This window comes from Pelodiscus sinensis, chromosome 11, assembly GCF_052426305.1.
Source record: "Pelodiscus sinensis isolate ZL-2025 chromosome 11, ASM5242630v1, whole genome shotgun sequence".
Lineage (NCBI taxonomy): Eukaryota > Metazoa > Chordata > Testudines > Trionychidae > Pelodiscus > Pelodiscus sinensis.
Window position 1 is genome coordinate 4,612,116 of NC_143062.1, and position 27,052 is coordinate 4,639,167.

Genomic DNA, 27,052 nt, shown 5'->3' on the forward strand with positions numbered 1-27,052 from the left:
CTGCCAGACCACTTGGTGACACTAGGGGAAGCTCCTGGTCCTTGTCTACCTGAACTTGTACATCTACTATTTCATCCTCCAGGTTAGGTCCTCCACATACAGCCTCCATGCCTGCCAAAGTACCCAAGAGGCTCTTGGTGGAAGTGAGGTCGCTGCCAAGGATTGCGTCCAGCTCCTTATAGAAATGGCAGGTCTTCAGGGACGCACCGGAAGCATCATTTCGCTTTATGGGTCTTATGATATGCCTATCTGAGTTCTTTCATTTTTACTCTGCACGCAGCATCTCCTCCCTTTTCACACAAGGATCAAGAAACTTGCCTGCACATGTGCCAGTTCCTACCAGTTACTTTCAGCTAGGGATGGACAGACTCCTCTCCCCATATACTGATTGGATCCAACAGCTCCAATGTGGTCCAAGCGGAAGTGAGTTTGGTGTAATGGCCAGGCATGGGTAGCTGGAAAGACACCGTGAGACCACTGCACGCTGAGCCAGTCCATGGGACGGGTGAGTGTGCAGCTGCTCAGGCTGTGTAGGGCACCATGATTTGTAAGGTCGACCCTGTGTGACATACTTCATTCATTGAATCAAATGCCTCAACAACCAGGTGTATGAAGCCAGACAGTCACTGTCGTCTGGAATGAAGTCACACAGAAAAGCCAGCCAGCAAGAAATGGGATTTATTTAAAATATTTATTTGAGATATCTTTACCCTGCCTCTCTATTTAAAATATTTGATTTAAATTTCACAGGACTTGCAGAGCAGATTGGTGGGGTCACCTGGCTGCACAGCAGTGGAGTTCAAACTGCTGGACAGCACAGCTGCTTGGGAATCGTGGTCTACTTCCCAGGGACCAGAATCAGCATCAAACACCTCAAGGTGTCTACCCTGCACGTCCGACAACAACAAGGGAGGGGAAAAAAGTCCCTGGTGGGTCTGGAAGTTTTTTGCCAATGAAAATGGGCATTTTCCCCCACAAAAGTTGCATTGCAGTGTGAATACTCACACAGTTTTGTTATCAAAAGGCAAATCTGATCTGATTCACTCCTGTATAATGTCACTGTTTTTACCAGTGGACCTCTACTGATTTCAGTCAAGCTAATTTGAACAGCACTTATCTACAAATGAAGTGCTCTAAAAATTCTTATGTTCCTTCTGTAATTCTGAAAGAATGCTTAGATAAAGGATTTTTTCAGCAAATTTAATTTTAATGACTCTCTAAAGGTAAAATATAATTTAGCAAAATTGCAGGCAGATGTCAGGTTAGGTACAAACCCGCTGCTTTGACACTCTTGCAAGAAAGCCACAAATCAGTCAATTGTGACAGTGGACTTGGTAACGGCTTACAGAATAGTCTGCAGGTTAAAAGTCCTCAGGACTGAATCAGAGTCCACAATAGGAAATCACAGGGAGAAAAAAACAGCAACACAAAAAGTAAAGATGTTTTATAAATATGAGTCACTAAGTTCAATATTTGTTTTTCCAATAATGCCCATGGAAAGTTCATTGAGCCACACTCATACCATACAAATTGTTTGTGGAGCATGCATCAGCCTAAATCTAATTTTGCCCTGCTTACTTTGGAAAAAGGAAATTTAAAAAATGAAATAAGCAAGGTGGCATTTTGGTCATTTTTCTTTCCCAGAAAAAGGCAGGAAGAATTCTAAATCAATAAACAAGTAGACAGAAGATGTTCTCTCCCTAGCCTATGTGGGTTTAGTAACATCACCACAAGATAAAAACATAGGGCTCAGTCCTGTACAAGTGCAAATGAAGGATATGCCAGAACAATATTCAGCTACAAGTAAAGGCAACTCAGCATATTGCTCTGTTAGGGTATGTCTACACTACAGCGCTATTTCAAATTAACTTATTTTGAATCTAGACACAAAAACTAAATCGAAATAGCGTTCCATTGAGTGGACCCTGAACCACTGCGGGCAGGGCATCAGGGTCGGATTTACCCTGAGGCAGCAGCCCCACACACTATCTGAGGTCTGTGCTTAAAGGAACCCGACTCCCCATCCTGGACAGACAGTTCTCAGGTTTCTCTGCTTGCTGGTCTGCCTCGCTGAGGGACAGCAAAGCATTTGTGTCTCGGAGTGCTCTGCTTGCAGGACTCAGAACCCCACGGCACTCTGCAACATGGAACCAGACCTGCCCCCGGGGACTGTGCTGTGTCACATGGACACGTTGCCAGCAGCCTGGCTGCACTGTCTGCAGGCTGCCATCCGGGAGGACCATCGAGGGGCAGTCAGGATTCAGGGGACCCTGCAGGAGAGCTTCCACCCTGAGGAGCGCTAACAGTCTCCTTGGTCTGCCCCACTGGGGGCTTGTGCCCCATTCCTCCCTCTCGTCCTTCCATTTACCCCAGAGGTTCATCCTGCACCCCCCCTTCCTGATGTCAAATAAAATACACATATTTTCAAAAATAGAAACTGTCTTTATTTAACACAAGTGGGGGGGGGGGGATGAACCTCTGGGGAGACCAGGGAAAGGAGGCGGGAGAGGGCAGAAGAGAGGGTGGGAAAGGGGAGGGGGAAAACTTGGAGGAGGGAGCTGGAACGGGGAAGCAAGGGGTCGAAGGGGGAGGGGAAGCTCAGCACTCAGGGGTGAGGGTTTCGCTGGGCCAACTGCCTCCCAGCACCGTGGGGAAGGGGGCCTCAACGTCCCCGGGGGGATGGGGAGGAGGGTGCGGAGGTTGAGGTGGGGGGTGTGGAGGTTGAGGAGGAAGAGGCGGGAGGGGGAGAAAGAGTGGGAGGAGGAACGGGAGCTGGGGGAGCAGCAGGTGTCACTTCAGCCATCACTTCTTTTGGGTGGAGACCTGCATCACTCTCCCTCCTGACAGGGAAGCGTGGGGGGTGGGTTCCAGGCTGCATAGTTCCTTGCCTACGTAAACCAGATTGCTGAGACAGGCCAGCATCTGAGCTCTCCTTTCTCTTTAAAGGCTGTGAACAGCTGAAACTGCCAGAAGTCACAAGTTACCACACAACTTTTTTTAAGAGCAAACGTGAAAGCCTTACATAGAAAACATTTTTTAAAAAGTTCCTTCACATTTATTCAAAGCTTACCCTAGGTCATTCATCAGTCTGACTAGGGCCCCAGTAGGCTGAAGTCCTGGCCACCCCTTCCATGAAAGACTGGGGCCTTCCATGATGGCCCTGTTAATTTGCTGGGTCACAAAGGCCTTGAATCAGTTTAAATTCAGGCTAGTTAGTGAAAAGTCCTTTCATTGTATGCTAGTCTCTGGAGAATCCAATCAGAACTAGTATATGTGAGCTTTTCCAGGTAGCGGTATTTCTCTGAAGGTGTTACCACCTGCATGAATTTGCCTAATCACCTCTCAGTTCACCTCTGAGCACAAGCTATGGTCACCCCATGAAACTGCACAGAATTCATAACTCTGTGCTTTCAAACTGATTCATATGAACTGTTTGATTTGTTTAAGACTTAATTTGCTTATAAAATGCTAGCACTTTCTTTTGTACACTTATTTAGGATATAAGATTTTTTTGTTTAACAAAAAATATGAGTATTTGGATAATACAGAATTTGATTTTCTCAAACCAGATTTTGGATTGTAATACAGGATGGATTCTGAACTTTGGAGCTTCTGAAGTTCTCCCCGTATAAAATTACTGCTCATGAGAGATTAAAATACATTAAACAACATATAACCAGGAGCAGCATAAGTTTGTCTGCACACATGAGTAAATTTAAAATGGTAAGAGACTGAGACGGGCCTGATGATCTGAGGTGTTGAACTACTCCTACTGATTGCAACAGGAATCACACAGGTGCTGAATTCTTTTGATGATTAGGTCATAACTGCATTATCTTCATTTCTTTGATGATCCCTTAATAATACCTGTAACTATCATTCATAAATCTGAGAATTTCCAGATTTGTCAAAGACCTCTGCTAATGCTATAAAAGAGGCCATAGGAGGACCTGGCAATATTATTGAGGAAAAAAAAACCCAGACACAGCTTAATATATTTTATTTACACAGTATTTCCTGGGACAGATCACTTTCTTCTTGTCTCAAAGGAAACTGCTACTGAATTCTCAAAGTCTTTTTTCCTAAAATGGGAATCTGATCTCATTAGGACTACATGGTGCTAGTACAATTCAAATAAAAGAATAATAATATGGCAGCTATTTGTAATCATTACCATTCTCACAGTCCAAGGCTATTATTTTCTATATCTCTGCAGGCTGAAGAAGAAACAGAAGAGAAGAAAGGGAAAAAAACTATTCTTAAAAGAGGATACTAATGGTGGATATGATAGAAGTCTATAAAATCATGACTGGTGTGGAGAAAGTGAACAAGGAAAAGTCATTTACAATTACTCCCACAATATAAGAATTAGGGGTCACCAAATGAAATTAATAGGCAGCAGGTTTAAAACAAACAAAAGGTAGTTTTTCTTCACTCAGTGCACAACTTGTGGAACTCCTTGCCAGAGGATGCAGTGAAGGCTAGGACTTCAACAAGGTTCAAAAAAGAGCTAGATAGATTCATGGAGGTTAGGTCCATCAATGGCTACTAGCCAGGATGGGTAGGAATGGTGACCCTACCCTCTATTTGTCTGGAAATGAATGACAGGAGAGGGATCAGTTCATGATTACCTGTTGTGTTCCCTCCTTCTGGGGCATCTGGTACTATCAGCCACTATCAGCAGACAGGATACTGGGATAGATAGAACTTTGGTCTGACCCAGTATGGCCGTTCTTATGTTCTTACGTACCCAACATTGTGCAAAAAATGGCATGCTTTAGACGACCAATAGAAGAAACTTGTAAACTGATAGAGATGCTATTAGTGCTTTCCCTTCTCTTTTAAAGTTAGGAAATTGTAGCTTGTCCAAAGCCATAGGTTTCCACTGCAGCAGTTTGGTTCAGGGAACCAGGCTCGCTCTCTCAGGTATAGCTGCATGAACATTTTTCACCAAAACTATTTTTTTTATAGCAAAAAATAGATTTGGTTTGACTAAAACATTTCATGGATTTCTGTCAGATTTGCCACATTGTTTCAGTTGGAGGAAAGAAATTAAAAAAAAAAACCCTTCAAAAGCTTCTTTTTGATATTTTCAGATTGGAACATTTTGATTTTTTGATTTTATATTTTGAAAATTTTTAAACTAAAAAATGTAAAATATCAGAAAAATAGGTTTTAGTTTGGGGTTGGTCAAAACACTGGGCCCAAAAAGTGATTTTTTGAGAGTTCACTCAATTTTTTTTTTTTAATTCATTTTGAGCCCACCCAAAACAATAAAAATTGGAACTGCTTCTAACCCAATCTATTGTCAAGTTACCAGGCCCCAAACCATTTAGGGATTTATATTGGAAGACAATGAATATTATTGTTGTAACTGTTCAAAGTCATTGTGTCTAGAATATTTGCACTGCAGAGCTAATCAAATAATCCCGAGTTATTTATTTGAAATATCAATGCTCGTGGCGACATATAGAGAGTGAGAGCCTGTGGAGCTTAGTATTTGGCATGTCTACAGTACTTTCCGGCTCCCCTCAGCACCAGCTCCTGCTTCCCCCCTTCTTGCTGCCACTGATACGATAGAAGTTGGGGGGTGGATATGCATTAGTTAACGCGAGTAACTGATAAGCCGAGGCTTATCAGTTAGTTGACTAGTCGACTACTTGCTTATATCCCTATACTTCATCAGATTTGTTCAGTTTATAAATTCAAAGCAGAAATGGAGATGATCCAAACCTTTGGATTCAACATCCTACAAATTTGGAGAAGTTCAGATCTGAATGTGAAGAGTGTAATCCACTTTTAATTGTTCACACTGCAAGCTCATCCTAGGATCTAACACTGAAGCAGCATATAGAATCATAGAATCACAGGGTTGGAAAAGACCTCAGGTGGTCATCGAGTCCAACCTCCTGCCCAAAGCAGAACCAACACCAACTAAATCATCCCAGCCAGGGCTTTGTCAAGGTGGGACTTAAAAACCTCGAGGGATGGAGATTCCACCACCTCCCTAGGTAACCCATTCCAGTGCTTCACCACCCTCCTAGTGAAATAGTTTTTCCTAATATCCAACCTAGACCTCCCCCACTGCAACTTGAGACCACTGCTCCTCATTCTGTCATCTGTCATGACTGAGAAAAGTCTCTCTCCATCCTCTTTGGAACCTCCCTTCAGGTAGTTAAAGGCTGCCATCAAAGCCATGCAGCAAGCTAGGGTGTGAGTCTACCGTGTACCACCTAGTTATGGTGTAATGTTTCATGTGTTGTGGGCATTGCTAAAGCACAGTGAAAGTCCCAGAGTGTGCACCCGGGCTGGCTCCGCAGGAAACTGAGACACAGACAAGCCCCTAGATTTGGGGCAGGAACAATATTTTTGTTCTGTGTTAGTACAACACGTGATGCAATGTAGATGCTGGATCCCTAGTCTGGAGTTCAGTGTTCAAGAATCTGGATTTAAAAATGTGTCTGTAACTTGAGTTCTACTAATCATGGGCTTACAATACAAGGTAGATATACCTAACGTTAGCCTATATGTAAACTTTTCTCAAATATGCACACACCACAGTCGTCTCTGCTCAGCCATTAGTGCTAATCATGTGAGACACCTTCCACACACGGGCAGATGGTGAGGTTCATGTGTACAAGCTATGCAGATGTGAACAGTTATAAAAGTAAGAGTTCTGCAGATAAGGAAGAGCATTAGGCTCAGATGACACTAGGGGTATGTCTACACTACAGCACTAATTCGAACTAACAGTTCGAATTAGTTAATTCGAACTAAGCTAATTCGAATTAGCGCATCTAAACTTAAAAACTAGTTTGAATTAGCGTTTTGCTAATTCAAACTAGCATGTCCACACTGAGTGGACCCTGAACTGAGGTTAAGGATAGCCGGAAGCAGTGCCAGCAGGACTTAGAGCGTGGAGCTGCTGTCTCAGGCTAGCCGAGGGCTGTGCTTAAAGGGACCCGACCCCCACCCCGGACAGACAGTTCTCAGGGGTTCCCGCTTGCAAAGCAGTCCTGGCTTGGAGTGCCCTGAGTGCCCACACTCGGCACATCACAGCACTCGGCCATCAGCCCGGCTGCACTTGCCACAGGCTGCCATCTGGAGGGGGGGGGCTATCGGGGGCCTGCAGGAGAGCTTCCACCCCGAGGAGCCCACAGAGCCACCCCAGTCCTCCCCATCGGGTGCTCGTACCCCATTCCTCCCTCACCTCCTTCCACTTACCCCTCCCTAGCCCCCCTTCCTGATGTACAAAATAAAGGTCATGTGTGTTCAAAAATAGAAACTCTTTATTGAACAAAACTCGGGGAGACTGGGAAAAGGAGGTGGGAGAGGGGAAGAGAGAGGGTGGGAGAGGGGAGGGCAACTACAATGATGAGGGGTTTGGAACAGGTCCCATATGAAGAGAGGCTAAAGAGACTGGGACTTTTCAGCTTAGTAAAGAGGAGATGGAGGGGGATATGATAGAGGTCTATAAAAGCATGAGTGGGGTAGAGAGGGTGCATAAAGAAAAGTTCTTCATTAGTTCCCATAATAGAAGGACTAGAGGACACCAAATGAAATGAATGGGTAGCAGGCTTCAAACTAACAACAGAAAGTTCTTCTTCACAAAGCAAATAGTCAACCTGTGGAACTCCTTGCTGCAGGAGGCTGTGAAGGCTAGAACTATAACAGAGTTTAAAGAGAAGTGAGATCAAGTCATGGAGGTTGGGTCCACGGAGTGCTATTAGCCAGGGGGTAGGAATGGTGTCCCTGGCCTCTGTTTATGGAAGGCTGGAGATGGATGGCATGAGACGAATGGCTTCGTCATTGTCTTCGGTCCATCCCCTCCAGGGTCCCTAGGGTTGGCCGCTGTCAGCAGACAGGCTACTGGGCTAGATGGACCTTTGGTCTGACCCAGTACGGCCATTCTAAGCTCAGGGCTCAGGGTCGGGGGTCTCACTGGACCACCTTAATTTTCATGCACACCTGCTCCTGGGTGGCCAGGCTGGCAGCTCTCCTGCCCTAGACGGCCACTTTCCTGTGCCTAGTGCGGAGGTCGTGGATGAGGTCCACGATGTTTGCACTAGACCAGGCGGGCGCCCGCCTCTTGCAGACCTGGGCAGGCTCCCGGGAGCCGCCAGCCTGGTCCCGGAAAGAGGCGGAGGGCTGGGGGGCAGAGGGTGGCTGGCTTGAGCTGTGCCAGGTGCAGGGTCTGCTGGCTGGGTGCTGGCAGGCTTGCACCTGGCACGGGCACTGTAGCCAGCCCGTGCACCTTTAAGGGCTCCAGGGCCGGGAGGGGGACAGAAGTGTTTCCCTGGTAGTGCCCAGAGTGGCCACCAGGGAAAGCTGAGGAGGGCTAGCCTCCCACTAGTTCGAATTAAGGGGCTACACAGCCCTTAATTCGAACTACTTAATTCGAACTAGGCGTTAGTCCTCATGGAATGAGGTTTACCTAGTTCAAATTAAGCACACCGCTAGTTCGAATTAAGTTTGAACTAGCGGTTTGTATATGTAGCGCCTATCAAAGTTAATTCGAACTAACGGCTGTTAGTTCGAATTAACTTTGTAGTGTAGACATACCCTAGACACTTTACAGTGCTGTAACTTTCTGGCTCAGGGGTGTGAAAAAACACCCCGAATACACCAAATTACAGCGCTGCACAGCGCCAGTGTGAATTAGGCTACAGCACTGAGAGCACGGTCCCAGCGCTGTTAGCTACTCCCCTGCTTTACACAGAGCACTGGGAGAGCACTCGCCTAGCACTCAGGACGTGCCCACACTTCCAGTTAAAAACACTGCCGTGGCTGGAGCTTTAAACCTTTAAGTGTAGACAAAGCCTTAGCTTTTGGACTCCTGAATCAAGACTATCTTAGGCTTTGTGCATGTCAAGTCACAGAAGCTCATGGCCCCTTTCTAGCCAGTGCATGTGGAAATGGCATTTCATTTGAATAGGACCCATAACAGGGGACTACAGAATACTAATAAGTGCTTCACCTTGAATATATCTCACTGGAATTTTTGTAAATCCTCATTTCATATTAAATGTATGTATGATGAAGCAGCAAAATGGCTTTTATTACAGCTTGGATCTTTTATCCAGTATTGCTTGTAGTTACCAATTGTTCAGGATTCACAAACAGGGCATTGAAACATTTCCTCTTCATGAATGAAGTTCTGTGCAGCCCGTGAACAGTCAAGTCATTTCAAGAAAATGTAGAGAGGGGCAGGGGAAAGATCAGGAACTGCAAATAAAATCTGGGTTTAAAAAAGGGAAGTTATCATTGCTTTTAGATACATTGTTTTGGTCATGACAGGGAAGTTGGAAGAACTCTTTATTTTTAAAATTAAAACTGGCATGAAATTCACAAGATTAATTTATTAGTTTATTCTCTAATCTGGAAAAGATCATGAAATCAGTTAAGAGACCGATGTTTTTAAAATGCTTTTGATTATTAATAGTCACATTGACTCATAACAGTATGATACAATCCAGTAAGGTAAACTTGCTTTTGGGACAATAAATCTGTCATACAATATTTTCACCAATGATGTGCTTTTTCCTTAAAGGAAGGCGGGGTTACTTGTAAGTATCAGGGCAATAAATAAGAGAGTCCTATGTCAGGGAAATTAGAAGTCAGTTAACATAAGCGTATACTCAGACTGAGCATTAGAGGGCTTTTCTAAACCATCTAAGTCTGTTGAAATTGAACTGCATAGGATTAGGAAGTTTAGATACAAGATCAACAGTAACAACAGTAAAAGAATATTTTGTTTTTAGCTGGCCAGTTAGCCGGGAGCAAAGCAGCATGAATCCAATACACAGTACCTTGTTGTTTTCAGTGCTTCTTTTAATTCTCAGAATTCAGGAGCTGGCAGAGGCATGCAGCTGTGCCCCTGCACATCCACAGCAGCTAATCTGTGATTCTGCTTTAGGTGAGTCATTACTGCGATACCATTTTTAACATTGTCGGTAAAAACAGCAAATGTAGCTAACTTAACCATGGTGATATTTTTCTGTACAAGTCTCCAGGTGAAGACTACATTTTTAAAAAGTAGTTTATTCTTCGAAAGGTTTTCAAAACAAAATGATAGGAAGATCTTATTTAAAGTGACAAGTATGGAAGAAAATGCATTTGGTCTTATATTTGGTAGTTGCTATTCCTTTTCCTTGCTAGTTCAGTGAATTTTCCGGACTAAAATTGTTGAAACTAACATTGTAAATAATTTAATGCCTTTTCTTTACAAGAACCAGCTTCTATATAAGCTCTCAAAGAAAGTAGGGAGGAATACGGTAGCTGACAATCAGTACTGTTCACATTTTATATGTAGAATAAAAGATTATATAATATATGAATACCATACATGCTTTTTATATATATATATATATATATATATATATATATATATATATATATATATATATATAAAGTGAAGATACAACTTGTTGCCACAGTGCTCTGTAAAAAGAAAAAGGGGTATTGGGTTGAACTTAGTCAATCTACGATTTGTTACAATATAATTTGTTTTCAATGTATTTTTGGTGATTTTGGAACAAATAATTTACGAGGCATTTGATGACCTTTTAAAGTTATCTATAGAAAAACTTGTCATAGAATCTTGTGTAAAGCTTCACTGTATACACCTAAGATTACTGTTGTACAATGTAACCAACATGTAGAAAAAATTCCCTAAAGAGCTCAAAATTGGACAACACAGGGAATAGAAAATGTGACATTTGCAATCTTTCGAATTAATCAGCTCAAACTATGGATGGTTAGATTCAATCCAGTGTGAACTGTAAATGTAGAACATGAGTTTCCAAAGTGTCACAAAATTAGCATCTCTATGGGATAGGCAATACCTTCTGCATACTGATTAATTACTTTTATACACTTACAGAAAATCTTTGTACCCATGACAAACTCTAAGCTCTGGTTGTGGCCATCAGTTAAATTGTTTTCTAATCTGATTGTGTAACACAATCTTTTTATTAAGGTGCCTATACCAAACAGTACAGAAGGAGGTAATCTGAGGTATATAGAGAAAAATCAGGTATTTGAAGTTATTACACTAAACTATTTGATGCATTCATAACTTGTTTTTCCTGGATTTGGCAGTAGGGAAGAAACCTGAGATACTGATTACATGTTGTGTTCCTTTAGAATAAGGCAAATTACAAGGCTGAAGCGTTGGAGAGTTTCCCCAAATATATTTTATCAAATATATATCTTATTTTATGATTTCTGCTGCTATCAAAATCTAAGTAATGGGGGCAGAAAATAAAATTACAATAAGAAAACTGACAAGTATTTATGGATTTGATCAAGCCAGCTAGACCATTCACATGAGAGAGAGCTACAAGATGGGGCCTATATATTGCTATAAACATATAGAGCTGGATTCTTTAGCTTGCTATGGTCACATTGCACTGTATAGGCAATGCAAAGTGGTCTTAAAGGGTATGTCTAGACTGCATCCCTCTGTCGGCAGGGATTCTTATGCCTCCTGCAAGGAGGTTTACAGGATCTGTTGAAAAAGGCTTTCTTTCTCGACAGATCCCCCTCTAGACTGCCACTTTTTGATGACAAAGTGCTGAGTCGGCAAGACATGGTGGCCATTTTAATGCAAATTAGGCCTCATTTGCAATGTCGACCTGCCTAATCTGCATCCCTCTGCTGACAGAGGGATGCAGTCTAGACATACCCATAATGACTGGAGAAGATTAGAACAGAGAAATCCCCCATATGGGGCGAATGCTCTACAGACATAATTCTGGCTGAGTTAGTTCTTCTGCCCCAACAGTCTTCCCCACTCTCCCACAGTATAAGTGAAAAGAGGGTGTGCTGGGGGGTTTTAAGGTGTGGAGGAACAAGGTGTGGAGAGGGAACTATGTTCTGTTCTACTGGATTCTCCCCTAGCGTAAGTGAGGGCTGGCCTCCTGCAGCAATAATTGGCACCAGGGCCAGGCAGGTCTGAATCAGGATGCAACAACTGGCTCCTTGCAACCATGCCCCTCTCCACTCTTGGGTGGATTGCAGAATCAGGGCCACATATATTTCATCTTCACTCTAGGGTTACAGTTTTGGTAGGATGTAGGCTTGGCAGTTTTATCACATGACAATCTTTAATTAAAGATTAATTGTTAATTCCTGGTGACTTCTGGAAAGTCTTTGAGGATTAGAAACTCTATTCCATTCTCACTTTCTCACAGTTACATTTGTTACCCCAAACCAGCATATCCTAAACCTCTGTTTTCCCTAGCACCACTGTTACAATAAATAAGAAGATAGATAAAGCTAGGTTTTTGTTTGATTTCAACATTTATTGAGCGCCAAATATTTTAATAAAAGAACTTAGGCCTTGACTTCTTCACCCATTGAAGTCAATGGAAATTTAACCCTTAACTTCAGCGGGAACTGGATTAATCCTTTTGATGTGAGTTTTGTTAAGATTTTAAAACTCTTACAGAATTGAGTAGCATTTTGCTTCATGCAAAGAAGTATATAACAGTTACACAAAGTAAACAAACAATGAAAATATCTATAAATTTTACACTTAGGGTATACCTACACTACAAGGGTATTTAAAAATAAGTTATTTCAGCATAATAACTCCTAAAATAACTATTTTGAAATAGTACAGCTACACTACAGGGAAGCCTTGAAATTAGTCTGAGGCAGGCTCCCTTAATGTGGACATGCTACTTCTACTTGGAGCCCCAGGAAGCACTGAGGAGTAATAATTACTGTGAATAGGCCCGGGAGGAACTATTTTGAAGTAGCAGCAATGGAGCGTCCACACTGCCACTATTTTGAAATAAGCGTTATTCCTCATTAAATGAGAGTTTATTTCAAAATAAGAAGGCCATTATTTTGAAATAATTCTGAATTAACAGGCTTACTGTGTGGACACTCGCCCTGTTATTTCAAAATAATGTGAGCTATTTCAAAATAATGCTGTAGTGTAGACATGCCCTGAGAATGAAAACTGAGACAGTGCCTTGAGTTGTCCTGTTTTATATAGCATGATCTAGTACATGTACCAAAGATAGTAAATTATATTTCAGCTTCAATTCTTTGCCTCTGAGGTCATTTGTGAATTGTGGAGAGCGTTAAATCAACAGATTTTACTGTAGCCAGTAGATGAATGTATGAGGTCACTCAGAAACCATAGCATTTATGTTGGATCCCCAAAAGAAACAGAGAAATTAATTAAGTCTGGGCCAAGCACTTTTCACTGTGACTTTTGTCTATGTGATTAGTGATGTGACACTTTGTCTTTTCCTGTCAGGGTGCTTTTGTGGCTTTAGAATGTCTTTTTCTAAACAGCCATAGCTACCAAATATCTTGTGTAACCTAGTGAAAATCATAGACTTTCTGACAAATTTAGAGCAAGAGATATCTTCTGAGCCTATGACTTACATGTGAAAGGATAGCAAAAAGAGAGAATTTAAAATGCACCAGTGCTGTGTGTACCAGGAGGAGTGGTGTGATGGATTCAGCACAAGGCCATCAACCAGATGTGTGTGGCCTTGGCCTAACTGTACAGCCTTTCACCCTTTCAAGGCCTAAGATACTGGGCACTAACTATGAGCTGCTATTTAAAAGTCTCAGAGGGGTAGCCATGTTAGTCTGTAACTGAAAAAAAATAAAAAACAACAAATAGTTCTGCAGCACCTCATAGTCTCATAGACTTTAAGGTCAGAAGGGACCATTATGATCATCTAGTCTGACCCCCTGCACAATGCAGGTCACAGAATCTCACCCACCCCCTCCTAGAATAATCCTCTTACCTATATCTCAGATATTGAAGTCCTCAAATGGTTTAAGGACCCCAAGATGCAGAGAATCCTCCAGCAAGTGATCTGTGCCTCGTGCTACAGAGGAAGGCAAAAAACTTCCAGGGCCTCTGCCAATCTACCCTGGAGGAAAATTCCGTCCCGATCCCAAATATGGCAATCAGCTGATGCCTGAGCATGTGGGCAAGGCTCACCAGCCAGACACCCAGGAAAAAGTTCTCTATAGTAACTCCTATCATCCCACCACTGGCCTATTTACCACTGATAGTAAAAGGTCAATTAGTTGCCAAGATCATGTTATCCCATCAAACCATCCCCTTCATAAACCCATTTAGCTTAATCTTGAAGCCAGATAGGTATTTTGCCCCCACTACTTCCCTTGGAAGGCTGTTCCAGAACTTCACTCCTCTAATGGTTAGAAACCTTCATCTAATTTTGAGTCTAAACTTCCTAATAGCCAGTTTATATTCATTTGTTCTTGTGTCCACATTGGTATTAAGCTTAAATAATTCCTCTCCCTCCCTGGTATTTAGAGAGAGCAATCATGTCTCCCCTCAGCCTTCTTTTGGTTAATGTAAACAAGCCAAGCTCCTTGAGTCTCCTTTCATAAGACAGGTTTTCCATTCCTCGGATCATCCTAGTGGCCCTTCTTTGTACCTATTCCAGTTTGAATTCATCGTTCTTAAATATGGGAGACCAGAACTGCACACAGTATTCCAAATGAGGTCTCACCAATGCCTTGTATAACAGCACTAACACCTCCTTATTTCAACTGGAAATACCTCGCCTAATGCATCCCGTATTAGCCTTGTTCACGGCCATGTCACAATGGCGGCTCATAGTCATCCTGTGATCAACCAGGACTCCAAGGTCCTTCTATTCTTCCGTTACTTCCAACCGATGTGTCCCCAGCTTAGAACTAAAATTCCTGTTTATTAATCCCTAAATGTATAACCTTTCACTTCTCGCTATTAAATTTCATCCTATTGCTATCACTCCAATTTACAAGGTCATCCAGATCTTCCTGTATGATATCCTGATCCTTTTCTGAATTGGCAATACCTCCTTAAAGACTAACAAAAAATGTGGATGGTATCATGAGCTATTGTGGGCACAACCCACTTCTTCAGGTAAGCTGCTGAGTGGTTTTACTCCCTCGTTTCCGTGAGAGAGCAAGGTGCTGAATACTTTCATCTCTCTCTAAGAGTGAACAGTACCTCCCACAACTTTTACCTCAGAGGGAGTTGTGAGGAATGATTAATCAGTAGTGCTAAGCATCCAAGAGTGCTAAAATTACTACTGTTCTATTAATGACAACTCAAAAATAGTCTATATTCAAAGTGTAAACATGTTTGGACTCATCAGTTAACCTTCACAGTTTCACACAGAATCCCCTTCCTCCTCCCCCCCCCCCCCCCCCCGCGCTGAGCAGCGTGGGTGGAAGCAGGTGGGAGCCATTGCTCATTTAAATCAGTTCCCTGTGAGCACAAGCTCTCCCTGAGTTTCCACCTGCTGCAGCTCCTGGTATGAGTGGGGAGCCGCCTCTCCCCATGCGTAAATGTGTAACCACTGACATTTTCAGTGGTTACATGTTTACCCAAATACACACATTTTAACATCCCTAATTCAGAGTTACCTTTATGAATACAGAAATGTCTGGAAATGTCTGGAAAGTTGAGAATGGCTCAACTTTGGCTAAACAGTAGTGTGCAAAATATCCCCACTGATTTCTTCAAATGTATGGGAGAATGAGCAGCACTGACTTCAGGCTCATAGTAAGATTTCTCTGATAAATTCCTGGGATGAAATCCTGGACTCAGTGAAACCAGTAGGAGTTTTAATGGTGAGTGGGACCAGGTTTTTATCCCTGGTACCCATTTTTAGTTGACTTTCATGTAAAAAACAACCATGCTCAATGACCTGTATACCTCCATTTATTATCCCCAGTTTGGTGCACACACTACTATTTGTTTTGTCCAGAGAACTGGCTTCTACCAATATCCCACAATGCCTGCCCTGATTGCTCTGCTCAGTGTTTTGATCTCTGTTGCCCCACAGGCATGTGCCCAGCTCCTTCCCCTTTCAAAGCTCTTGGAAGTATCTGACAGCTGAGTGTGTTGCTCCCTTTGGAGAACAAACAAAGAGCAAATCGTTGGAATGCTCCTGTTCTGCTCTGCATTATGAGACAGAAACAGGGGCAGGCAGACTGCTGCAGCAGCAGGGAGAGGGACAGATTGCTGTGCTACTTTGATATTCCTCAGCACATAACGCTCACAAAGCTACTCATGAGATAATTCCTGGCTATGTGGGAAACTCTGAGGGAACCCCAAGATGCACAAGGATCAGCTTCACCTCCCCACCACACTACATTCTGGGATATATACCCACAGTGCATTGCTCACACTGTTGATGATAGTGCCCCTCATATAGATATTGTCTGTCTTGTGAACACCCTCTGGTGATTTTTGTTTTGTCGACTTTTGGGTCAATGTAAATTCTGTCAACAAAACTTGGTAGTGTAGACAAGGCCTAACAATTTTAGTAAACAGCAAGGGAAATAGATGGATACCCTATATTGCTACCTATGGAATGGAGTATTCTCCATCTTCAAAGTTACCTGTATTCTTTCTGGGTTAAACACTTTTCTTTCTATAATTGAAACAATATTTTGTATTTGAGCAACTGGCACCACACTGTAACAAAGATGAAAGATATTGGGCTGAAATCTGTAATGATAAACATTTTCCTTAAATACACAAAACAAAGTTTTGAACGTCAGCTCTTCCTAGAAATGTGTTAAATAGTTTTCACTAAACTGATGTTAAAATGTTCATTATTCTGTTTCTTGTGATTTTATCATCCCCAGGAACTTTGCTTTTTGTGCAGTTACGATAAAAATGTCAGTAGTGACAGATGGCAGAACGAAGAGCAATGATCTCAAGTTGCAGTGGGGGAGGTCTAGATTGGGTATTAGGAAAAACTATTTTACTAGGAGGGTGGTGAGGCACTGGAATGGGTTACCTAGGGAGGTGGTAGAATTTCTATTGCTAGAGATTTTTAATCCCAGCTTGACAAATCACCCTGGCTTTGCTGGGATGTTTTAGTTAGGCAGTGGGTTGGACTCGATGACCTGAGATCTCTTCCAATTCTATGATTCTATGTTCAGTTTTGAATTTAAATACATTCATTTGTACACATTTAATGTGGAAAGCAGCTCCGAGGAGGAAAAAAATCAGGTCTATTTTCACTGGATGTGATTTACAGAATTGCAGAAATGTAGAACTGGAAAGGACCTCGAGAAGTCATCATGTCCAGCTACCAGAGCTGAAGGAAGGACCAAGTAAATCTAGACAATTCCTGACAGGTATCTGTCTAACCTAGTCTCAAAACCCGGAGGATTCTACAAGCTCCCTCAGTAAGTTCCAGTGCTTATTGTGATAGAGCCTTCGGTAGCTGGGCAACCTTGTGGCTAGATTCTTGGTCCTTCTCTAACATGTCCAAGCCTGGGGATCTATGTGCTATACATGTGAGGTTCCTCCTTCTATTGTATATGGTACAGAGAGTTGCAATAAGAGAAATTTAGAGTTGCTAGTTGCCAATGTCATGTTCTTATTTTATATTACATAATACATGCTCCTTATTTTGGAACATCATGGTCACAGCATAATTCAGCTTTTCCAGGGGAACCCCATTCTATACTTGTTTTCTCAAAAAAGAGAAATGACACTGAGATTGATGGGGTTTATGCCAAAATTAAATGCTCTCTAAGCACAGTCTTAGTTCTTTTGGTAACTTGATTTAGATTTATGATTTCTTTTGGTGATTTAAATCAATCCACCCATAAAACCTCTCCACTTTGCTAAGCAGACAATCCCTATGTTCAGAATGGCTACTGCTCTCAGAATTCCTCATTCCCATGCCTAGAAATAAGGGCCCCAAACCTGCTACCTCCTCTTTCTTCACTCAGGAAGTGCCACTGACTAAAAAGGTCAGTAGGTCTAATTGTATGAGTTAGGATTGAAGTAATTGAAATTATTCTTGTGAATAAGGACTGTTCATTTGAATAAAGTCTGCAGGATCAAGCCACAGCTTCATATTCTTAGATACAAACATTTTGAGAATGGTACTGACTAAAAATCCCTCCATCTTTAGTTTTAGTGGCTAATTTTTTAACTCACTTTTCAGCTCAGAAAAGCAAACTTGTGAAAATTTTATAGCACCGCTCCTATCATGCAATATGCAGAGAAAGAAACAGAAATAATGTCCTATCTAATTGAATCAGTATCCTTTGGAAACATGACATTCAAAATGCAAGTGGAGCTCCATCTGGAAAAATACAATTCATTTTCTTTCCTTTGTATTTACAACATTGGCATGGCAATGTTCCTTACAGTTTACAAGTCACAATTATAAAATGAGATGGTATCATGAATCAACATGCAATAAAAGAGGAATAGAAGCAGAAATTTATTCATTGAGCACAACAAGGAAGTATTTCTTTAAACATCACACAGTCAACTTGTTGAATTCTTCTCCAGAGGGTGTTGTGAAGACCAACTGATAAGAGGGTTCAAAAAAGTGCTAGATAGTTCATGGAGGACAAGTCCATGAATGGCTGTTAGCTAGGATGGAAAGGGATGCAAAACCACTCTCTGAAATGTCCCTAACCTCTGTTTGCCAGAACCTGGAAATGGATGACCAAGAATGGATCATTTGATGATTACCTGACCTTTCATTCCCTCTGAAGTACCTGGCATTGGCCAGTCAGGGCTTGTCTAGACTACATCCCTCTTTCGAAAGGATGTAAATAAAGCACTTATAAAGTGCAAATGAAGCGGGGGATTAAATATCCCGCTTTTCATTTGCATAATCACATCCCAGCGGTCTTTCAAAAAAGGATATTTCGAAAGTGAAACTCAGTCTACAAGCGGTTCTTTAAAAACAAACAAATGCTTTTTCGAAAGATCCCATACTCTTCAAGGTTTTTTTTTTTTTAAACCGTGTCTAGACTGCAGTTTCACTTTTGAAATACCCTTTTTCGAAAGATCGCTGTGACGCAATTATGTAAATGAAGTGCAGGATATTTAACCTCCGGCTTCATTTGCACTTTCGAAGTGCTTCATTTACATCCCTCTTTCAAAAGAGGGATGTAGTCTAGATGAGCTCTTTGAGAACAGAATACTTGGCTAGATGGACCATTAGTCTGACCCATTATGGCGTTCTTATGTTCTGCGTTCCAGCACTGAGTTCAGATTGTACTTATTTTATTTGGAAAATATGGTAGTAACTATAAAATATTTAGTTTTAGTTAGTATCAGAGCTAGTAGCATCAGATTAAACGGTTAAACATTCACATCCCTATTTTAAATGAAGGGGGATAGGGAAAATTCAGAAAACCAGATATATTTGTAAACAAAGCATGCATTGCAGTATTATGGAACTATAAATCATGATTTATCTGAACATTCCATACATAAATGGTGTGGTAAACAAAAGGTAAGCTCACAAGTTTAAGGACAAAATTTATATAAAACATAATATACGTGAAGTACCATCAAATTCTTGAACCTACTAGACCCTGATTTAAATTCTCATCTTGTTTGTCCATAAAAGGTTGTGTTTCTCCATAACCTCACCCCCTTCCAGATTCCAAGGGAAGGAGTGTGTAGTTATGAATGGGAATCTATAATAAAAAGGTTGTATGTTGTTGTATAGAGTTAGGAGTATCAAACCAATGTTATTTTTCAGCTGAATTTGGAAAGATGTTCATCACTTATCAAATGATGTGGTATTTGTGGCTTGTGAAGCAGAGAGAAATATTTCTTTTACATCAGTAGCAGCTGTTAAAACATTGCAGAAATATAAAATCGACCTTGAACAACATTAGGAAGTTATTTTTTCTATAATATTTAAGTTAAAATAAGAGGACATCTGCTTTATAAAAATAAAAATCTTTCCTCTCTTCTATTTACAAAGTGATTAAAATATGGATGTAAAGCCTTAATCCACAGCCTTAATCCATTAAATTTATTCTGCTATCCACAAAATAATTTTTTGTAATTTTCTGGTTTAAACTGGGGTCTGACTTGATAAATTCCTCCCCCCCCCCCCAATAACACAGGTAGTTTCTCCTTCCCAATCTAAAAACAAAAGTATTCCCAAATCCCTAAATTAAACATATGCCTGAAAAATGCATAGGCAACATTACATCTTGGTAAACTCTAGAGAGGAGAAATGCTTTAGACTCAAAGTAAGACTCTAATTTAAAACATTGTAACTTTGCAAAAATGATTTAAAACATTTTTAATTACATGTTTCAAAGTACTAGCCTAGTAAATAAAGCATCATCCAATGAGAACAGCCATGCTTAGTGGTGATGCAAATTACCTTTTGGCATTCGCTACATTGAACTAGCACTTACCGGGGGGGGGGGGGGGGGGGGGGGGGGGGGGGTGACAGATTTGCTGGGCCCTTAGGCAAGGTTGGGGGGAGTGGCTCCATGGTCCTGGAAGGTGAGGGGTCTTGGGTGGAAGGGGTGGAGCTGGGGATAGTCAGTGTCGCCCGGAGTGTATCTGTGCAGTGCTCCAAGGGTGATTTAAAGGGCCTGGAACTCTGAATCACCAGGCTCTGGGGTTATTGCTTTCTTTTTTCCCCGTCCCTCCCCATTGGCAGGTCTGCACATATCAATGTGTTTCTAAACTTTCCAAAGTTTCTGTTTTCCAAAGAAGAATGCTGAGCAACTGGTTGTTTTTTTCTTCAGAATTTGTAGCAGTGATGATCATCAGACTTTGATCAATAATTATTAACTGGAGCAAGGCCCACAGTGAGGCTCAGAGGCTAGGGTTGCCAGATGGTTGAAACAAAAATACCGAACGCCCCCCCTCCAAAAAAGCTGGAAAAAAATTCTGTTGGGGGGGGGGGGGGGGCGCAAAGGGACGGAGACCAAAGTTGTTGAGCACTAAGACCCAGGGGAAAGCATTGCTTCCCCTAGGTCTTTTGGCCGGCAGGCATTTTGTGCCGACAGCCTTGGGGAACCAGATAAGCATGGGGGCTGTGGTCGGGAGGCTGGGGGTGTTGGGAGTTGGGGGGGGGGCTGGGAGGAGGAGGAGGCCAGGTGCTGAGTGTTTCTAGGGTTGCCAGGTGCCTGGCATTTTCGCCTCCTGGCTGGGGAAAAATTCAGAAAATACCAGACATTTTAGGTGTCCGGTATTCTCTGAATTTTTTACTCGACAGGAGCCGAAAATACCGGACTGTCTGGGAGAATACTGGACACCTGGCAACCCTAAACTCAGCTGGTCACTAACTGACAGGAGATGCCAGCCCCGAGGTCATTATTGCTATTTTAAACTTTAGAAAATATAGAATGTTGTGGGAAAAAAAAGTGACCTATTCTATTGAAATGATAGAAGCGAAACTGCACATTGCCATAGATACAATGATCTGTTTATAGCATTCTTCTTTTCCTAGCAGCTAAACACAGTAGGGTTCTCTCTGAATATTACAGTAGACTTATAAGATTTATGTCCAAAATCTCACATTTCATTATCAATTTTGAGAACTGGATGTGGGACACCTGAAGTCTAATGTTCAAAGGTATTAATATGTCCATCATATCAAGTGAAGTCAATTGGAAATGGAGATATTTGGCACAAATGAAAGTTAATTTCTGGATGTCTCCAGTTGGGTAGATAATTGAGGCAACCAACAAAAAGACCATTTTTAAAAACAATCTTAAAGGAAAGTATGTAAAATAGGACAAGTATCTGGCAGGTATACAGGCAGAAAAGAAGGCTGGAGGACAGTGTAAATGGGAATTTGCAATCAGAAATAATCCCATTTCCCTGGGTTTGGAGTGCATGAGTGCAAGTCTGTTAGCATGAACAAAGAACTGTGAATTTAAACAGTTTTACGTTCTTGTTCTAGGAGACATGAGAGGCATTTCAGGATGAGGGTAAAATATTGAACCAAAGTAATTCTTAATGAACTGGCTCCAAGATTTTAGTCTTCATGACTAAGTTTCATTAAAAAGAAATGGTTGCTTATTTGAATAGCATGCATTAGTATGTAAAAATGTCAGCAACATGAAAAAATTCCAAAATTACCTACAATATTTGCATGCACACAAACAGATTCTGTTTAATTATGTGATCATCTGTTCATCTTGCTCACACAAATGTGCATGTATGTGCATGGATCAGAGAGAGGCCTTTACATTTTCTGTTTAATTTTACTGCTTTCTGTTGACTAAGGCAGAGCTTTCAAATAATTCAAATGTGAATTAATGGGGTAATTTCCAAAAGTGGAACATGAAACAATTAGTGATACAAAAACAAAACAAAATCTTGAGTCTTATCAAAAATGAAATCTTATCTAACCCACCATCTATGTTGGAAAAAAACTTAGTATCTGGAAGAGTGGAGGTTAAGTGTTTTTAAACTGTTTTATGTAAACAGAGAAAATGTTTCTAATTTAATCTCTCTAAACAAGTTCCAATATATCTCCCTTTTTCTGCCTCTTTGGATGAGATGCCAAGTTTTGAGAGATTTCTTTCCAATACTTGCATTTGGATCATTGGATAACTCTAATGTCTTCTGTGTTGGCAGAATTACAGATATTGTTGGGCCTAACCCAAGGTTATGATGCTATTGTGCTTCTGAATGCTGTTGCTTTTCTCTTCTTCTCCATTTGAAAATGTCTTGATAATTTTTACTCTTTATGCACTTTAGTGCGGTGATTTAGTAATTATATGAATAGATTACATGAATGTATGAAAAAAAGTAATTTATTGGTTTCCTACGACTTTTTTTACTGGTAAAACGCAAAGCTTAAAACATCCATATTAGGAAAGTAAGTGAAAAGCTTGCTTGAAAAAGTGGATAGTCTGCATGCACTGAAACTGCTTTTCAGAGTTTGGCATACCATTTGTACCACTAATGTTTTACACATTTTTATTAAGTTTTTCTGCTTATACTGTACTAAAGTGACTAACATACATCTTCTACAGAGGTTATTAGACTTGCTTGAAACAAGCCATTAATCTCTTGTGTGGCAACTTAGGTGTCCCTAAATGGAGTGATCTTACTTAGAAAAGTAAGAGTTTACAGTATTGGTCTCATAGTATGTAGAATCATTCACTGCAGTTTAGTGTGTGCACTTTTGCCTTTCATAACACAGCAGATGCCTGCACATCACCTGAAGCAAGGGAAAGATTGTGTGGGCTTGCCAAAGGAAGGCAGCATTGTTTCATGGTTGTGGAAGAGGGGAAGATGCTGGAAATTTCTGCAAAAGGTGAAGTTGGAAGGCTATAAAGGTGCAAAGCCTGGGAGCTGAAAGCCCTTTTTCCAGGCAGCAGGCAAGAAGGGTTGCCAGATGGTTGAAACAAAAATACCGAACACCGCCGCCCCCCCCCCCCCCCCCCCAAAAAAAACACCAGGAAAAAATTCTGTTGAAGGGGAAAAAGGGGGGGGGGACGGGAAGGAGACCAAAGTTGTTGGGGGAGGGGGGAAAGGACTCCAAGGACTTATTAAGCCAAAAATAAAATAAAACAAAACAGCATGTCCCCTTTAAGTGCAAGGATAGGAACAGGGGAGCAGTTGAACACTAAGACCCAGGGGAAGCTTTGCTTCCCTTAGGTCTTTTGGCTGGCAGCTATTTTGTGCTGGCAGCCTTGGGGAACCAGGTAAGCGTGGGGGCTGAGGTCAGGCGTGTTTGGGGCTTGGGGGGTGGGGGAGGAAGGCCGAGCACTGAGTGTTTGTAGAGTTGCCAGGTACCCGGCATTTTCGCCTCCTGGCCGGGGAAAAATTCAGAAAATACCAGACATCTCAGGTGTCCGGTATTCTCTGAATTGTTTTACCAGACAGGAGCTGAAAATACCGGACTGTCCAGGTGAATACCGGATACCTGGCAACCCTACAGGCAAGCCAGCAGCAGCTGCAGGGGCAGAGGATCCAGGCTTGTTAGGCAGCATGGCTCCAAGCACACACAGGAGAGTGAGAGGAACAAAATGGTGGAGGAGAGATCGGGGACTCCTATGATTGGTATGGCAGGGAGCCAAACTCCCGCCCCCATTCTTATAGCCCGCCTTAACTCTCCTACAGGGGGGTGGATGATAAGATCCAAGCCAGATGTTGGTTGAGAGATGTGGATGGAAAATGAAATGAAGCTGGTGAAAGCCTCAGATAATTTAAATAAATATGGATTTACCTGGACTACACTTTATCTGCCAGGTAATCCCAGATATCTATGTAATAAAAGCTGTGGCCTGAATGCATAATTCATGTGTTTGTGTGTATACTTCCAGGTCCTGGCAATGACAATCCTTCACCCATAAATCATAGTTACTAATAGTCAGAATACAGGCTGAAGGTCAACTTAAGCACAGTTTGATTCTGCAAAGATAGTATTATTTTACAGACATTTATCAGGCTGTTGTGTCTCTAATGTTAAGCCACTTATGCAATTTCAAGATTAGACGATGAATTTGTTGTTGGTCTTTATGAAAAGAGAGAGAATTAGAATATTTATTTAAAATGAGAAAATCTATGTTCTTCAATTTAATTACATTTAAAGTATAATTAATTCAGATGAGATTATTGCTTAAATTTCTTTAACCAACATATTTTTGTATACCCAGTGATTACTTGCCTTCAGATTATTTCACCAAACCATTCTAAACTATTTAACATTGTGCTTTGCTCCCAACCCTACTTCCATTCAGAAAATATAAAATAAATATAAATTAGCCTTAAAATCAATCAGTTTCAACAGGGGAGACAAAATTCTCACCAGACCTATGAATCAGTTTAACTCTCTCATTTTCTTGTTCATTTTTTTACATTTCTTTAAGATACAGATTTTTGGTAATCTGCAAAGGGACTTTTTATATAGGCTAAAGTGATTCCAAGTCTCTGGAATATCAAAACCACATGAACAGGGCCCCTACTTTTGGCAGCCATGCATGAAGGCTGCCTCCCTTTTACTTTTCAGTGATCAGTATTGTGAATACTGTCTTCCAAGTACTATATGATTTAATCAGAACGGTATACAGAAATATAAGTAGAAGTTGGATGCCTTCTAAGCTAGTGTGGCTTCCTTGAAGAAGGGAATTAAATATCTGAGATAAGCTTCAGTAGATTGAGACAGAAGTAAGGACAAATAAGGATTGTCAGTCTCTGCGAATATTAGACGCTATTAAAGATTGAAAATTCTATTCTGCAGATCATAGAATCATAGAATCACAGAGCTGGAAGAGATGTTAGAAGGCCATCAAGTCCAACCCCCTGCCCAAGGCAGAACCAATCCCAACTAAATCAACCCGGCCAGGGCTTTGTCAAGCCGAGACTTAAACACCTCTAGGGATGGAGACTCCACTACTTCCCTAGGTAACCCATTCCAGTGCTTCACCACTCTCCTAGTGATATAGGTTTTCCTAATATCCAACCTGGACCTCTCCCACCGCAACTTGAGATCATTGTTCCTTGTTCTGCCATCTATCACTACTGTGAACAGCCTTTCTCCAGGCTCTTTGGAACCTCTCTTCAGGAAGTTGAAGGCTGCTATCAAATCCCCCCTCACTCTTCTCTTCTGCAGAATAAATAGACCCAACTCCCTCAGCCTCTCCTCGTAGGTCATATGCTCCAGCCCCCTAATCGTTCTGGTTGCCTTCCGCTGGACTCTCTCCAATGCATCCACATCCTTCCTGTAATTGGGGGCCTAGAACTGGACACAATACTCCAGATGTGGCCTCACTAGAGCCGAGTAAAGAGGAATAATCACATCTCTGGATCGACTGGCAATGCTCCTCTTAATGCAACCTAATATGCCATTAGCCTTCTTCAGATGTGCAGATAAGATGGACTATACAGATATATTTTAAAGGATCCTGATAGTGTGGAATCAGAAGACACATAATTTGTTCCATTCCAATATAGTGATTATTTTAAATGAAAGAATAGGGATGAGAGGGAAGGTCCTTTCATGGAATGATAACTGGTTAAAAGACGGGAAACAAAGGGTAGGAATAAATGGTAAGTTTTCAGAGTGAAGACAGTTAACTAGTGGGGTCCCCCAAGGGTCTGTCCTGGAACCAATCCTATTCAACGTATGATCTGGAGAAAGGGGTAAACAGTGAGGTGGCAACATTTGCAGATGATACTAAACTGCTTAAGATAGGTAAGACCAGAACAGACTGTTTCAGAAAGTTTAAAAAAGAAAATGAAAGGTATATAGGTATGTAATTGTGATACAATCCAATTTGTTACATTACTACTAAGATAGTCTTAGCTGTAGTGTCAATAACCATTTATTTTCAAATACAGTAGTATATAATTTTATCTTGTATTTTAATTCTCTTCATATAAGAATTGCCAAACTAATTAATTCAGAATTACAGGAAAAATGTCACTTCTGGCTCAAAATTCCAATGCCATGTTTCTCATTTGGACACGGTAAAACACATTTTTCAAGAAGGTTAGGTAGATCAATACAAGAGGTAAGGGTTTTATATTTCTCGTACACATAGCATTACATTTCATTTTACTTTTCCAGTGCTGAATAATAGTCTATAAGTTAATTAAAATCCAAGCCTCTTCATAGTGATGAATTACTCAGTTTATCTGCTTTTGTTTCATATCATCCTTTCCACCCTTCCAGTGATGACATGCATTTGAGCTTCGCCTATAAATATCTTCAGATGTTTCCTTCCATGCTGTCCCTTACCCTAGAATGACCTCTTCAACCTGACATTGACCAGTTCTGCTTCAAAACCCTCCCCAAGAATCACTTCTTCCATGACATCTACAATAAACTAGACAACTAACAATGGCTTGATTGAGGTGACAGATATAAGGAGAAAAAGAAATATGTAGGGACATATTTGTAATATTTCCTCTCACTTAGGAACCTAAATAGAATGGCGAGATATTCTCTCAAAATGTGTTTTTAAAACTGAGCCCTTAATGCATATATAAAATGTATACCATTAATATAAATATTGATACAGGCAGTCCCCGGGTTACATGGTCCAACTTACATCGGATCCCTACTTACAAACGGGGTGAGGCAACCCTGCACTAGCTGCTTCCCCCCAGCAGACCAGGGAGACGCAAAGCTAGCGCTCTCCCCCCCCCCCCCCGCCCAGCAGACCAGGGAGACGCGGAGCGGCTTTTCTCAGCAGACACCTCAGCTTGAGAATAAAGGACTGAGGGAAGTGAGGTATGGGAGAATAAAACTGAGCTCTGGAGAAATGTTTGGCTAGAGTTTCCCCTACAATA

The 27,052-nt window shown here is 41.4% G+C and overlaps 2 protein-coding genes across 3 annotated transcripts in view; one reads left to right on the forward strand and one right to left on the reverse strand.

Annotated features, from left to right (window-relative positions):
* The window catches only part of TIMP4 (TIMP metallopeptidase inhibitor 4), a 118,828-nt gene that overhangs the window by 62,449 nt on the left and 29,327 nt on the right, over window positions 1-27,052 (forward strand). Inside the window, exon 1 of one of the 2 annotated variants that reach the window (XM_006117605.5) lies at window positions 9,398-9,916. The exons of the other annotated variant lie outside the window; for it this stretch is intronic. Within the exon in view, the coding sequence (XP_006117667.1) occupies window positions 9,790-9,916 (127 nt within the window). The 5' untranslated portion in view covers window positions 9,398-9,789. Of the gene's footprint in view, window positions 1-9,397; window positions 9,917-27,052 lie in introns of those variants that run through there. 2 annotated transcript variants of the gene reach the window in all.
* The window catches only part of SYN2 (synapsin II), a 260,118-nt gene that overhangs the window by 61,093 nt on the left and 171,973 nt on the right, over window positions 1-27,052 (reverse strand). The window lies entirely within an intron of this gene.